This window comes from Electrophorus electricus, chromosome 16 (assembly GCF_041902795.1).
Source record: "Electrophorus electricus isolate QZ-2024a chromosome 16, ASM4190279v1, whole genome shotgun sequence".
In the NCBI taxonomy this organism is placed as follows: Eukaryota; Metazoa; Chordata; class Actinopteri; order Gymnotiformes; family Gymnotidae; genus Electrophorus; species Electrophorus electricus.
This window is the reverse complement of record NC_137512.1, coordinates 26584188-26599842: the sequence shown is the minus strand read 5'-3', so window position 1 is coordinate 26599842 and position 15655 is coordinate 26584188. Positions and strand designations below refer to the sequence as shown.

General features: G+C 36.9%; 2 protein-coding genes across 8 annotated transcripts in view; both read right to left on the bottom strand.

Moving 5' to 3' along the window:
* Positions 1–277: 277 nt before the first annotated feature.
* On the bottom strand, positions 278–13653 carry zgc:113516 (ethanolamine kinase 2). Of its 3 annotated transcripts, XM_027028117.3 has the most exons (9): positions 13333–13653; positions 12711–12785; positions 12523–12596; positions 8676–8816; positions 3878–4026; positions 2849–2932; positions 2597–2757; positions 2093–2166; positions 278–1188 (listed from the first exon to the last, which is right to left on the bottom strand). In XM_027028117.3, the coding sequence occupies exons 1-9, from the start codon at positions 13471–13473 to the stop codon at positions 1116–1118; spliced, it is 972 nt and encodes a 323-aa protein (XP_026883918.3). In that variant the 5' UTR covers positions 13474–13653; the 3' UTR covers positions 278–1115. The 3 variants fall into 3 exon arrangements, with proteins under 3 accessions (XP_026883918.3, XP_026883916.3, XP_026883917.3); XM_027028115.3 differs by having other exon boundaries at positions 12523–12785; positions 13333–13651; XM_027028116.3 differs by lacking the exon at positions 2849–2932 and having other exon boundaries at positions 12523–12785.
* Positions 13654–14197: 544 nt separating this feature from the next.
* The window catches only part of insc (INSC spindle orientation adaptor protein), a 34600-nt gene continuing 33142 nt past the window's right edge, over positions 14198–15655 (bottom strand). For 3 of the 5 annotated variants that reach the window (XM_027028105.3, XM_081699513.1, XM_027028106.3), the window contains 3 exons: positions 15436–15591; positions 14808–14884; positions 14198–14641 (listed from right to left, as the gene is read on the bottom strand). In XM_027028105.3, the coding sequence (XP_026883906.3) occupies positions 14513–14641; positions 14808–14884; positions 15436–15591 (362 nt within the window). In that variant the 3' untranslated portion in view covers positions 14198–14512. Of the gene's footprint in view, positions 14642–14807; positions 14917–15435; positions 15592–15655 lie in introns of all 5 variants that reach the window. The other 2 variants (XM_027028107.3, XM_035532240.2) reach the window with 2 other exon arrangements.

Below are 15655 nucleotides of genomic sequence, written 5' to 3'. Positions count from 1 at the left end.
CTTGGAGATACATTTTGGTTGTCCTTCAGTTTTGGATGTCTACATACATTCAGCAGACAATATCATGTGTACTCATTGAGGATAAAACCCATGAGCCTGGTGGTGCTAAAGCTTATATTACCTGCACTACCAGGTGGGCTACAGGAGTAGACTTGCAGGCCCTGCAGTGATATTTGAATACTGCACAAGATAACAATAGATACTGCCTGTAAGGCTACTTTAAATAAGATATAAGACAGCTGAATAAGACATGAGACAGGTGAATAAGAAAAATAACTGCTTTTATATTAATTTATTTTGTGCTTCAGTATCTCTAAAAGTCAGCATCTGCAGAGGACAGTAGATTCACACAAAAGTGTAAGTTAATAAAACATTCTTTAGAATAAAAAATCTTTAGATTGTATTTTGTAGGTGAATTGGCAACCAATATATGCCAGTGTACTCTCACAAAATGGAAATCTGGAGTCAAATTGAAAAAGGCAATGACACCCTCAATTATTTATCATGATTCATTTTTGTTACTCTTATATTTAATTTGAGAAATTTGCTATTTTTGTCCTTTGATGCCAAATGTCAAATGTCTGACACCCAAATGATTCAACTCCCTATTAATACTGTCCTTTGCTGGTTATGTGCACTTCTCTACTTCTATTGGTGTTTTATCAGTTGTTAAGCCTGGAAATTTTAATGGAAGAGTTTTGCTAAATTCTAAAAAACCTCCATTTTAATCTAAAATCTAAAATGATCTGTCAAAATGAACTATTATTAGATATACATTAGCATTGTAACTGCCTACTATGATGCAGTAATTATACCATTAACATTATTGATGGTATAATGTTAAGCTAGTTAATATTTGATGTTTAGCAATTAATTAGGAGTGACAGCAGAAGATATATTAATTATCCAAATCCATTCAGTTGCTGAGCATGGAACAGCATAATTTCAGTCGTGTGAATAAAATACACCCCAGATTCTAACCTTAGTAGCATGGGTGCATCAAATGATTTTAATTTTGCATCAGTGGGCAGAACTTTCTTAGGATTTCTTTTGTTGTTTTCACCAGCTGATTTGTAGAGTCTTAGCTACAGTCAGACTTTGAACCTAATCTTAACTCAAATATTAAGTTTCATTATGAAATAATCTTGCTTCTTCTCAAAGTAGCAGTTGAATCGGGCTGTGGCATATCTAAAAGAAAGATAAGAAAACAAGTATGGCATGTCAAGGTATTAAATAATTGTACATTAAATGTTAGAACTAATCTTTGTTTTTTTGCTGCCTATAGCAATTCAGAAAGATAAATGATGATATTTTAGATATTATAAAATACATTTGGCAATTCAGAAAGACACATTATATTCTAGAAATCATAAAATACATTCAGCATCTTTTCCCTATTTGCCTGTGAACTTGCTTGATGCTTTTACAGCACAGGATTAAAGGATTTGTAAATCACAACAGTTCTAAAAATGTTAAAGTGCAAAAGGACTCTCCCATACCCCTGTGTGACTAGTAATATAAAAACAGCTGTTATGTTCTGAATTACTTTCATGGTTGCTCCCTCAGCAGGATTGCTGTTGTGGTGCCGAGTGTCATGTCACTTTGTTTGGTTTGTGTTTTCTATTTCATTTCCAAGGTGTTACTTACCATGTGGTTTTGTTTGAACAAGCACCGTGTAAACAAACAAATCAAAACTTCATTAGAAAATAAAGACAAAGAAGCAATAAATAGGTCAAGAGAACACAAGGTTTAAATAGAGAAAATAAACAAGGGGAAAATAAGACACAGGTTAACACAATAACAGGAAGGGATTTACAAAACATGAGACAAGGGTGGAGACAGAACCAATCAAAACAAAACCACATGGAAACCCCATGGAATCAAAACAGAAAACAAAGTCACATGACGCTCAGTGTGATGACTGTGATGTTGCTGAGGTGACAACTATGACAGTTACAAACCAAACTCTCTTTAAAATAGCCCATTTATGTAAGCTAATCACTTATTTACACGATAAGATGGTAATTTAACTATAGAAGTAATATAGTAAGCTTGATTTGAAACACTGTAAAAAAAACACCAAGAAACTAACCTCAGGAAATCAAAGTCAATAGTAGAATGTTTGGCCTGTAGAAGAGCCCAGAGACCCCATGACAAGTGGGAGGCCTAAACACAGATGGACATATAATAAATAGTCAAGAGATGAATAAATCAGACACACATATGTAAACAGCCAAGTGATTATTAAATGGTGATCAGTGATAACAGTGATAACAGTGATCAGGAGATTTATTAGCTATGCCATGTGAAATCATAATGACCATGTGAAGTCATTAATATTTCACGGTTATTTATGTCTACAGTGCATTAACTATATTTACAAAGTCCCATCATCCCATTGATCCATACATAACTTGACAATTGGTTGCACATGTCATGAAGCAAACACTATAGTGTTAATGTTATTTGCACCCTTGAATATGGACACTTGAAAATGCATGTTTTCTTTTAAATTGACTGTTTGCCTGTTATAAAAGTTTACTGGGATGTGGGTTTACACAGCAGTAGAAATGAAAAGCATCATAAGAAACCTCACCAGAGAGAATTTGCAGACTTTGATATAAAGTTCCTGCAGCTCCCTCTTGGTGATAGCACAGCCTCTTCCAGTGTAGTGCCTTAAGCTCTGCAGATATATAGTCAGCCAGTCCATTTGCAGCTCATGACTTGGGTAAAGGCTATAGTCCACATTATTCACACCTTCACTCAAAAATGAAAAAGATTTCCTTGTTGTATCATTCAACAGCTGATAGGTGTATGAAGATTTATTTATTTTTGCATAATGGATTACCTGCAAATTCATTGAAATGGTTGCCAATGTCATAAGCTTGGTAATTAAAATCAGCATATTCAAAGTCAATGAATTTTACTACACCTAAAAAAAAGTATACACACAATTGATTTATATACAAATTGAAGATTTCAAATGTATGTAAATATGAAAAAGAAACAGCAATACCGTGAGTCTATACTAGTGGATAGTCTGAATTAGGACAACCAAAGGATATGTTTAAATAGAACTTTTAATCAGTGTATATTTTCCCTTTTAGTTTAATTTTAATTCATGCCTGGCTATTTATGTGTACAAATAATCTATGGCTGTTTAGTCAGCATAAATATAATCAAACTTGTCTTTATGTTTTAGAATACTATACAGGAACTAATACATTTCTAAAAGACCCTCTTAGACTTATTATGATAACATGACCAGCCCAAGACTGAGACACTTGTTAGAGTGAGGGAGAGGGAGAGAAAGAGGGTTTAGGGTTAGGGTTTATGGTTTGGGTTAGGGTTAGGGTTTATGGTTTGGGTTAGGGTTTATGGTTAGGGTTAGGGTTCAGGGTTAGTGTCTGGGCTATCCATGGACACCAAAGGGACAGAGCTCCTCATCAGTAATCAAGGCAAACTAGCAGCACCTGTGCTTGCCCTTACTTGTGGAAACTCTCCAGCTGCTGGGTGTTCAGTCTTTATCAGAGTTCTGACCCAAGGCTGGCTGTAATTTGGTAAAGTTCTACACCTCTACCCTGATCCTAGATTATTTCTGCCCTGAATCTGCCCCATACATGTCTTGTGGTTTGCCTTAATTAGGAGGCTTGGGGTTGATTCCTATATGAGGCTAGCTAACACCCTTTCCATTTTGGCATACAATAAATACATGCAATAAAGATAAATGCAATAAAGACAATAGAATACTATTCTATCTAATACAGTTTCTAACTAGATATTTTTCCCCTATGTTCGGGCTAGCCTTCCAACTGTTTTAGTCCCAAAATTCATGGCTTAACCCTTGCTAATATTTCATATAAATTGCTTATGTCACCTTCAGTTGAGTTGTGGATAATGTTTTTAGTTAGGAGGTCATTATGACAGAGTACAGTTGGAGAATCTATTCCATTTAAGTGTTTCTTCAGATCCTCCATCTCATTTAGTAGGAGGTCAATCCTTGGAACATTTTGCTGCACACTGGACCTTAACAGTTAATCAAAAGCAACAATCAAGCATAAACATAGTGCAAATCACATATATTAGTTTTAGTGATTGAATTTAATATGTTATTTGAGTGGCTTGGCCTATAAAGACACAGACATTCTTCAATTTAGGCTGCTACAAGAAGAATAGGCTTTTAAAATACTCAGATGACTGAAGGTGTTAACACAATCTTTTAATTCCACAGACGCTCTTTGGATGACCTATAATACTTTACTCTAGCCTTAACCTAACGCTATAAAACTTTCTTAGTGATACATTTCATAAATCAATGTTTCCCATGCTCTCCTTAAGAGTGAACATGTACCAAAAAATAAAATAGAAATTAGAAAACAGAATAGCAGCAAAAAAGCAACATCATCAAATGTTAATACATACATGCACACATAATTGATATTTACACTTAAGCAATACTAATTTTAAACTATTTACAGCACTATTATTGATACATGTGTGTGAGAGAGAGTGAGAGAGAGAAGAAACATTCATGGAGAAGGTTTCAGTTATGTGGGATAGTTATGGGTGTGTGCAATGTGAATGCATAAGTGTTATAGGACATAGTATGTGGGTTAGAATAGACTCAGAATCAGGTGTGTGCTAGAATTCTGGTGAGTTGGATCAGGGTTGTGTGTGAGTGGGCATGGCTGTGCGGGGCTGAGGTTTGTAACAAAGTCCAAAATTAGACGAGATTTTTTATTGTTTTTGTGGTTTACATTGATGGCATTTAGCTGACACCTTTATCCAAAGCAACTTACAATTATGATTGAACACAACTTGAGCAATTGAGGGTTAAGGGTCTGGCAACCTTCTGATTACTTGTCAAGTACCTCAACCACTGAGCTACCACTGCCATTAGATAAAGACATACTATTTGATAATGTTGCCAAATCTGTGTATTATGAGAGTCACTGACTGTGTTGAAGTCAATTATAAATGATGAATCAGAAAGGCTGTAAAGAAAGTATTATGTCAGGGTGACACAATGATGATATGACACAGATGATCAAGTGAGGCCACTGATAAAACTGAGACTTCAAAAAGATGCTAGGAGCTAACTATCTTAGGGTAAGCTAACCCAATACCTAATACAGTTTTTAATATATTTATTTGTTTTTTGCATTTTTTTTTCTCATTCCAGGTGTTTAATTCTCAAGACAATAAACATTATGGAGGATCCACTATTGTAAAAACAGCAAGAACTCTAACCCTAACCGTAGCCCTAAGCCTAATCCTATTCAAGCACTAAAGTCTTCAGAATTGTTTTTTTTCTCTCCTTGTGAAGTTAATAAAAGCCTTTAAGTATGTTACACTTTTGCAATATATAATTAATTGTATGCTATGTACATTAGTTTTAATATTCACAGTTTGATATGTATAGATCAGTTAACTCACTTTACTGAATGGTTGATTTATAATATTTATAAATATGGAATTCATACATGGCCCAAATAAAATACACTGAAATATGTCATTATCTGTATTGGGGTAATATGTTGCAAATTTACAATAATGTGCTTACTTTTTTCTTTAACAAAATAATGTAAAAGGTTACAATATTTTTAATCACATTATAAGTACTAACAATAAAAATTATGTCACTGACACAGTTTCTCCCATCAGCATCATGGGTCTGCGCACCAGGTGCCACGTGTTTTATCATTTCACAATTGGCCTGGTTGACCCTTATATTTATATCATGACCTGTACTTGTTGTTACTGGTTGGTCTGTATATTTATAAAGTGTCCTGTCCATGTTGTTACTGGTTGTTGTCTACTCATCATTATCTCAGTGTTTCACTTCATGTTCTTGTGTTGCTCATCCTCCCATTTGCATCCTGCCTCAACTCACTCTGCACTTACTTGTGTTACTCATGCTTTTATGTAAGAATATGAATTTGAATATCCATAACATAAAACAAAGGTGTTCACCAGGGCTCTGCACTGTCACCACTGCTGTTCATTCTTGTAATGGACACCATCACTCAGGAACCGCAGTGTGGTGTGCCCTGGATGATGCTTTATGCTGACAATGTCATATTCACAACCACTACCCAAGAGGAGCTACAGCGCTAGGTGCAAGCCTGGAGCAACTGTCTGAGCCAGTTCGGCCTGTGACTCAACACCGCAAAGACCCAATAGTGCAAGTACCTTGGCTCATGCCTACAGAGCGACAGCGACATCGATGGCGAAGTACTGGAGAGAGTCAGCGTGACGTGGTTGTGGTGGAAGGAAGTTACCAGCATCCTCTGTGATAAGAGAATTCCCACGTCTACCAGACCGCTGAGCGGTGTCTCCACACCATGGAGATGCGCATGGCTTGCTGGGCGTTGGGTGTATGCCTCCTCAACCATATTACCAACAATATTATCCGCCAACAATTCGGCATTGTGTCCATTGAGGTAAAAGTGAGAGAGGGACGCCTGCACTGGTTTGGCCATGTTCAACGTGCAGCTCCGGACACTGTTGCCAGCATTGCCTACCATCTTAAGGTAAACGGCCGGTGACCGTGTGGACGACCGTAACAAAGATGGCAAGATGCAATTATCGCGGATCTGAATGCTGAACACTTGCACACAGATGACTCATTTGATTGAGTGACGTGCCGTACAAAGACCCAAATAGCTGACCCTGCACTGTTGGGACAATGCTAGGAAGAAGAAGAAGAAGAAGAAGAAGAAGAAGAAGAAGAAGAAGAAGAAGAAGAAGAAGAAGAAGATAATAACTATTATAATTACTATTATTAATATAATTTACTATTAGCTCATTTGTGCATAATTTGCACATGCCTGCACACCCTGACAGTGCTAACTGTCATGTGACTGTGAATGTGAGGAGTGCAGTATGAGTTCAGTTAGGTTACAGTTTCAATATATGGAGACATTCTCATTAATGTGAATGTGTTTCCCAAAACACAAAAAAAGGTACCATTATTACAATTTTACCAAAACCAAATTACTAAAATTACAATTATAAATTATAGCCAAGCCAAAAGCTTTCAACTGTTCCAAAGAGTTTCACTGGACTATATATTTCTTTTGTATAAATATATTAGGTTCAGAGCAACTAGACATGTTCATATAAAACCTATTATAGTTTCATCAAGTATAATATACTATATTTAAGACGTGCTTACATGTTTACTGTTGTTACTACGTCTACTTTTTCCTTCCTAAATAAACTTTTGAAAGGACTGTTGTTTATCATCTTTGTACTTTACAGGTGCTACAGATTTGTTTGCAGATTTTATTCCCATATATTTGTATGTGTTTCAGTATGTAACTAAGAATTAATGAGATTACCTTTTCCAAGAAGTAATGAGTAAAGTATTCCCATTACAATTTTAGAGTATTAATGAGTAGCGAATAATTGTTTATGTTTTGTATAACTTTGCCAAAACTGATCACTACAGGGTAAAACGGTGAGTGTCAAAAACTTCAGTAAAATATCTGTTACACAGTTTTCCTGTGCTGTTAGTACAGCACAGGAAACACTACAGAGAAACACAGGTTTCCTAACAGCACAGGAAACACTACAGAGCATTTTTAATTCCTTGCTTTTGTTACATTTAACCAGCAGCCTTACTTGATAAGCTGTGCTGTATCATGAGTCAGTTGTCATAACATACTATGTCATTTCACCCCACAAAGTGCCATAACTCATCCTGTCACCATCAAAGTTCACAATAAAAGCTTTTAGGACAGCTTAAGCTTGTTGGAATAAGTATTAATAATTGTTTATGTATGTTTAAGTCAGTTGTCATAAAGGGCTTATGTAGGTATTATGTAATCAGTAAAGTGTTACCATTTAGCTTTATATTAAAAAATGAGAGAAATGGAGAAGCAGAGAAAATAATTACTTTATATATTGTAATGAGACAGTGAGCGAATGAGAGGGGAAGAATTTACTTATCCAAGTGTTATAATGAGAAAATGGAGGAATTTCTGTTTGAAAGAGAAAGATACAAAAGGAGGTTTGTATTTATCCATTTGAAAGAGAAAGTAGGGTAAGATGGACAGAAGAGGGTGTATGTGATGAACCGATAAACTTGCATTTTTGTCACCTTTACTGCAAGGAGAGTGTGAAAAGTATTGGAAATGTATTGCCTTCATCCAGATGTTAAGATTGCATTCACAATGGCACAAAAATTGCTGGAAAAGAAATGTATTGCTGGAAAAGAAATTAACATCCTGAAGAACAATGTGTAATGGTAATTTAAAACTCAGAGATGGAAAACAAGGCTAAGAATTAGTATGATTAATAGCATGAAAGCCCAGTGTTAAAGTTAGGGTTAGTATAATTAATAGGGTTAGGGTTAGTATGATTAATAGGGTTATAGTTAGTATAATTAATAGGGTTAGGGTTAGTATGATTAATAGGGTTATAGTTAGTATAATTAATAGGGTTAGGGTTAGTATGATTAATAGGGTTATAGTTAGTATAATTAATAGGGTTAGGGTTAATATGATTAATAGGGTGAGGCTTAGTATGATTAATAGTATGAAAACCCTGGTTTGCCTCTTTGCTGTGTCCTCTCACATGTAAATGAGGCAGGAGGAAAGATGAAAAATACAGTAAAGTAGTAGGGAGAGACTAAAAACAAATTATGTACTAATGAAGCTTTTGTTTCTTACCTTTGGCAGAAAGGAGCATCATTTTCTGAACTCTGGAGCAACTGCAGGTAATGGGATAATTTTGACCACAGAACTGGTGTAGGAGATGCAACTGCCCTAGGCTTTATGGCATGTATTTTCCCCATTTCTGCTGCAATCAATCTAAAAATGAGCATCGCATTCATTTCAAATATTAAAATATGTGCGTTCATTTAATGGTATTTTACACTTATTTAATTTTAATTAATTAATCTAATAAATTTCATTGATTTTTGCATTCCTTGTGATTTTATGCATGGTTATTGGATTTCTCCTGTTTTGCTCTTTCATTCTGTCTTACGATTCCAGCAGGAATGAATCAAGAGACAGAACGCAAATGCAGGAGGCGGTTTATTAAACAAGGGAATTACAAACACGAAGGGCAAAGGGGTAAACAGAGGCAAAGGGGTAACACTGAAGGTAAAATAATACACGACTGGAGTAAACAGAAAAGCAATGGCGATGTCAGTACTAGGAGCATAATATAAACATGACTGCAGGAATGTGACTTACCAAAATAACCGACAAAGTAGAAGACAAAACCCAGTGCTTAAATAACCAGAACAATCAAGGATTAACCAGACGCAGGTGAACATAACAGGGAGAACCAAAACACGGACTGTAACTGAGGGACAAACGAGGGGCAGAGAAAACGAAACCAAGGAACGAAATAAGGAAGCAAAGGAAAACAAAGACTCGACAGGGATATCAAGGAAACAGTGACGTCAGGAGGGAGACCATTCATGACATTCTATTGAGCTTGGTTTTTGTTTGCTGGCCTTTTCTTCATTAGATAAGCTCTTCTTTTCACACTTACATCCTGCCTTTGTGCCACTCTCTAACCCTAACCCTAAAACCCTAACCCTTTAACCCTAATCCTAGCTCCCTAACCCTAATCCTTTGTGCCACTCTCTAACCCTAACCCTAACCTTTGTCTTCAAATCATGCAGCAGCTGGGGTTAGGGTTTCAGTTAAATGTTCAGCATGGGTTAAGATTCCAGATTTTTATTTTCTGTGTCACACTCCCTTTATCAACCCCCTAGCCATGTGGCATTTGTATTGTGCTTGTCCTTCAGCGTGTCCTCATGTGCTCTTTATGTTCTCCTTCCACATGTTGCTACGCCCGTCTTGGTAGGCCTTCCCTGCTTCACCTATTTCTTGTACTGTTCTCAGTTAGCATGTGTATTAATATCCTCAGTGTTTGTTCTGTTATTGTAGCTGCTTTATTGCTGTTTGTGACTATTGTGACTTGTTTTGTGATCCCCTCATTCAAGGCTGTTTTGGCCGCATGTTTAGATGTACATTTTGTACTTTTACTTTCATTTTCATTACATTTACATTTCATTGTTTACATTTGGACCTGACTTGCACTTACATTCATTCACCTCGTCACAGAATAACTGACCTACAACAAATGACGGGAAAAATAACAAACCCTGATGCATATATATATATATATATATATATACTATTGTAGAGACCCTAAAAGGGAGCAAGGAACCCCATATTGTTTATTGCGTATGTTTTTTTTAATTGTTGTACTGAGTATTAAATACTCGACTTCCCAGCATTCTTTTCTTTGTTTTGCACCAGTTTTCTGGCTGGAACTGTCAGCCTTTGTGCTAGTTGAGCAGTCTGATGATCGCTAGGGTTGAGTGACATTTTCGCTGACCTATCCATGAGGAGGAGGAGCGAGGAGGTTAGGACCGGTGTCTTGCCCTAAATTTATGGTTTTGGACAATTACAAACTGTAGCTGTTTTTTCACTTTCTTTCAAGTCTAACGTTGTTTGTCAGCGTGAAATTATAGCCTTCTTTCTGTTATATGCGTTGTTTATTTGTTTTTGCTCCGTGAAGTGAGTTAGCCATATTCAGTTTAGAAGTTGAAATGCCATGCTACACGTTAGCACCCTCTTCTCCTCAACGAGGAGGACGGATCCTCCACACTACTGCCCGTGTGGGTGGGTAGGAGGACCGGAGTCTCAGCACAAATCATCACACTTGTGTGAGAAACAAGAGGAGACGTGAGTAGTTGCTTGATTCTGACGCTATGGCTCGTGTCTATACGTGTCACGGACTCGTGAGTGCTGGACCAACCGCCTCCATGATTCTGTACCGATCATCTTGCATCCTATCAACATGCACCAACGTTTGGGCCCAATGAGTGATAACACATATACTTGTGAACATCCAAGTGCTAAGATGGACACAGCCAAGCTCTGGTTCTTTGTTGCATTTACTGTGTTGACAATTTATTATCAAGTGTTTCATTTACTAATTTCATTGTTTATTAAATTGATTATTTATAAGTGAGGCCTCTGAGGGTAAGAGAAATTTATTGATCTTAGTGACATTTGCGTATTTTCTTTGCACATTTGAATTGTTTTCCTGCCGATTGCGGTGACGTTAAGCAGTAACTACATAATTCATCCACTGTACTTCTGCTGAATCAGTAGAGCCTCTGAAGACAGTGTTGTTTCTTGATTTGTTTTCTGATATTTCGCTTATTTCTTTGTTTCACTTGTGCAGGATTCTTCTTTTTTTTTTTTTTTATAAAAGTGTCATTTTTGGGGTGTTTACTAACCTGTGTGTCCTTCAGGTCATTAACCACTTGGGGTTTAAAATGAGTTATTACTATCAGCGTAATAGTATTAGACACATTTTTGGAGGTACCACACTAACTTATTACATTGTGTTAACACAATTTCTGAGATGTGCTCCCCCTCAATTATCATTTTATAGAGATGTATTTAGGGAGCTGTTACAGTACATTTATACTATCATCTACCATAAAGTTTAAATGTAGTAAAATATACTGTTGATAGATTAAAGCAATATGCTAATTTACTCAAAACATCTAACATCGTAAACCTAATCTGAAAACATACATATAGTGTGTTAAGTGATCATGTACACGCTAATGAAGATACGATGCTTTTCCACTTGTGCTAAAGTACTATTCAGCACTGTGTGGAGCAGTGAAACAACAGTGATCTCCAGATAACCCACAGGACTGTCTTGTGTTTTTGAGTTCCCTTCCATAGTTTCATTTTCTTTGCCCCTCGTTTGATTTTCAACACCTATCCTTTGTTTAGTTGATTGTATTTAAACCCTGCCTTGTTCCCTTAGTTTTGCTGTTCATTCAAATGGTTGCATTTATGTGGTTGTTTATTGACTCTGTGCATGCATGTTTGTTTATTCTAATGGTAATGTTTCTTTGTACTCTATGCCTTTGTGTTATCCTAGCCCTCGTGTTCCCTAGCCTCCGTGTTTCCTAGTCGCTGTTATAGCCTGCTTAATCTGTATGCTTCCATGTGTTTAGTTCATTGTTTGTGTTTAGTTATTTGAGTATCCTAGCTCTTTCATGTATCCCGTGCTCTCCATATTGGCTCTCTGACCCTGGACTGTTATAACGACACTGATTCTGGATTTGCCCTGAATAAATCTCTCTTCTTCGCATGTGTCCGTCTCCATACCGCTGACTGTTACACTGAAATCATATAGGCCACTGGATGTTTTAAACTTTGGACTATGTGGATGAGACATTGGTTCACTGCAACTGTGAGGCACTTTTGATTTTATTACATGGCTCTGGAAGGTGTAATTATGATTGGCAAGTTGCATTCAGAGTTCTGTTACTGAAAAGCAGGTCAGTTCTGTGCGCAATTATTGTTTTGTTATAGAGAGAAAAGCCCTTTTCACTGTAGGCCATATCACCCTGTCACAGTACATGATCCAGTACTTGGAGAAAGTCAAAGTTCTAAATTCATTTTAATTCAAGTAAGATTCTTTAGATGTAATTATGTTACATATACTGTTTCTAGCACAGACCTGTAGACAGAAGGCTGTCTGAGTAGAGGGTCATCCAGCACACGTCCCTTCACAAACTCATAGCACATGCCATTCTGAAAGGTACAGTACAGTTCCGGACCACATCCATGCACGTGGAGCAGGCTCAAAATCTCTGTTTCTTTCTTCCGGTCAACAAACAGTTCAGTCATTTGGCCATAGATTCTCACCAGCACCAGGCCTTCCTCAGACACAGAACCCACATAACAGCCCAGCAGCTGATTGGTGATGCCTTCTGTGAAAACCTGTCCAGAAACAAAGTTACTGTAATGCTTAAAGTAACTTTATTCCTTCCCATAATTCATACTGATCTCAACTTCATGTTCAGAAAGTGTCACTTGAGGATTTACACATTAACAAAAAAACAAAAAAAAAAGTAAGAAAGTACATAGAGATCTTTAATCACATAGTAATTCAACTCTAAAATGCTTTTAATTTTGCTATAATATTTATGCAAATCACTATGCTTGTTAACGTTGTTAATCCTCGTTATACTCATTTGCATTTTTAAATCCAGCATGATGAGTGATGGTAACTCTGAAGTCATTTGTGCAGAACACAAAGGTATGCATCTGAGCACCATAATTACTTTGTTTCCACATGGGTGCCGAAGACACAAGCTGCATAAACGAAAAGCAATTTATATAAGAAAACATTCATGTTCAGGTTTTTCCTCGAGCTTCATCTCACCACTAACCACATAAGTCATTATATTTGCTACTGAAACTAAATTGACTTCCAGCCCAAACTCTGTGACTATGCAGTCATAAAGCAGTTCAAGGCCCAACTTGCCTTCATTTGAATGTCCTCAGCTCTCCATTGTGGCCTCAAGGATTTAAGTATCTTAATGATTCCAGCATGAGGTGCTTGCTCATCCAAATGCACATCTATGTGCAAAAATTCTTCTCTTTGGTTACTTTGGATAGGGTCCATTCCTCCTTTGTATGAGTTCAATGCAAAACAAATCCAGCTCAAGACCAAATTGAGTTCAGTCCTGCACGGCGTTTGCAATAGTAAGTAGAGTAAAGCCTGTCAGTAGAAAATATTTATTGGGACCACATTAGGTCAAGTGGGCACATGCCATGTTTGGGACCTGTGTCTGCTGATTGTCCAGTGACTCAGCAAGGCTGAGGCACAGCAAAGTGCAATGTCCATTTGGGCATCTTCATTGCTTGACTTGTGCATAGGGGTTACATATTAACTTTGTGATGAGAATAAGTTAAAAATTCAGAGAAATGGTTTCCAGTCTTAACTATACAACCTGAAATGTTGCTATAAATGTTGCTTAACTATACAATCTGAAATTTCATTATGAAAGAGTATTTAGGCAATGATGAATTTAAAAAAGTTCAAATGTGGAGCATTGCCTTTAGTTAATTAAAATACAAATTACTGTACTGATCTGAAAAAAAAAATCAAAATGTAGGTCATTTAATGAAGCCATAAGTTTGCCTACAGAAAGATATGATCTGCCCTGACCTCCTTTTATTTCTGACATTTTAGGGGTTTTTTTTAATTTAATCACTTTCTTGTATATTGTTTCTTTTTGTATGGAATTTTCTTGAACAGCTGTTTCCATGGTTTACAAAGAACAAGAGCATGTATATAGGTCGAAACACTGCATATGAGACACTTTAATAAATGAGGGAGCTTAAAGTACCTCTGGACAGACCTTTATTAGATGAATTTATTACTGCAATTGGTATTTGTGATTAGAAATAAATTAATCATAAATGCATAAAATCCAATATTTTTCCATTTTTAATTTTTAATACATAAATATTTATTTTGTACAGGTAAAACCAGGTTGTTTCATCTGGTAATATACACTCAGAAAACAGTACCCAAGTATTTAAAAGTACAAATGTTTTGTGTATGACAAGTTTAGTATGTATTATGAAAATTACAATATTATTCCAATCTAGTGGCATTTACATTGATGAGTTCGTCTGGCAAGGACTTTGAGGTTCACTCAGACAAAGCTTTCCTCCATATTGGAACAGAGCAGAAACGAATCGACAAGTCTTGGTTTGATCAGTTGCTGGTGATCCGAAGGGGAAATGCTCTCTGGACATCCAGTTGCTAGTCTCCTCAGGGCAGCCTGCAGAGAAACGTAAACAGAAAGTTGTGGAGCTGACAGAGTGAGGGAGTCATGGGTTACTCTCCTCTGAAAATCCATGAGACCTCTTCACTTATAACTAGATATAAGCGAGGGGGTCCCCCTCACCCAGTACTCTATAAGTAGTACTCTGTGTTGTGTATCTTACCAGGCAGGCTACCAGCACTGAGTCACTGCTGTTTCTCTCCGCTGGAGAGCGACAGAGCTCAATGAGGCGAGGTACAGCTTCAAACATAAAACAACATTTACACCTGCACCTTCAACACAAACATGCACACAGACACAGACACACACACACACACACACACACACACACACACATACACACACCACACCTTCTCACAGTACAACACACTAGCAGAAATAATGCATGTTCAATACAAAAAATAATACATTCTCGGTCACTCTGAAGACTTCAATTGTCAGATTGTTATTCATGCAATACTGATGAAACACTGATAAGTTTTAAAATACATGGATATAGCCAAATTTAAGATGTATGTATGTGTGTGTGTGTGTGTGTGTGTGTGTGTGTGTGTGTATACACACACACACATACACACACTTTCAATGGTCTTATAGACATTATGGGCAGCTAATAATATCGAAATATTTAAGAACTGTCCACAGTGTAATGCCTAGTTGTGATTTACCATGTCTCTTCTGAAGCTGCAATGCACTGGTGTCTAGTCCTCTGAGTTAATATGAACACCATTATAATTTTCCTAACTTCTGTGTGTTGTATATAGTATGTGTGGTATTGTACTGGGCTTTACCTTGAAGGTCTATGGCTGCCTGGGCCACATCAGGGTCCTTACTAAGACGTGCCAGTGTGACGGCTGCCTTTTGCTGAACCCGCTCGCATGCAGCACCCTCTGATGGATTGGAGGATGAAGGTTTCTCACCAAGCAGCAGGAGCAGTCGTTCTATTCCTGTGGAGAATAAATGAAATGAAATGAAAAAAATTGGAAATCAACATTCATTAATCAGACATTA

Excerpts from the sequence above, each read along its gene's own strand:
- zgc:113516 (XM_027028115.3), bottom strand. The coding sequence starts at position 13,473 with ATGGACCCTATCCAAAGTAACCAAAGAGAAGAATTTTTGCACATAGAT. Across the intron at positions 12,786-13,332 it reads CTGAGGACATTCAAATGAAG|GTTTTCACAGAAGGCATCAC; the intron begins GCAAGTTGGGCC and ends GTTTCTGGACAG. Across the intron at positions 4,027-8,675 it reads GATGCTCCTTTCTGCCAAAG|GTCCAGTGTGCAGCAAAATG; the intron begins GTAAGAAACAAA and ends TTAACTGTTAAG.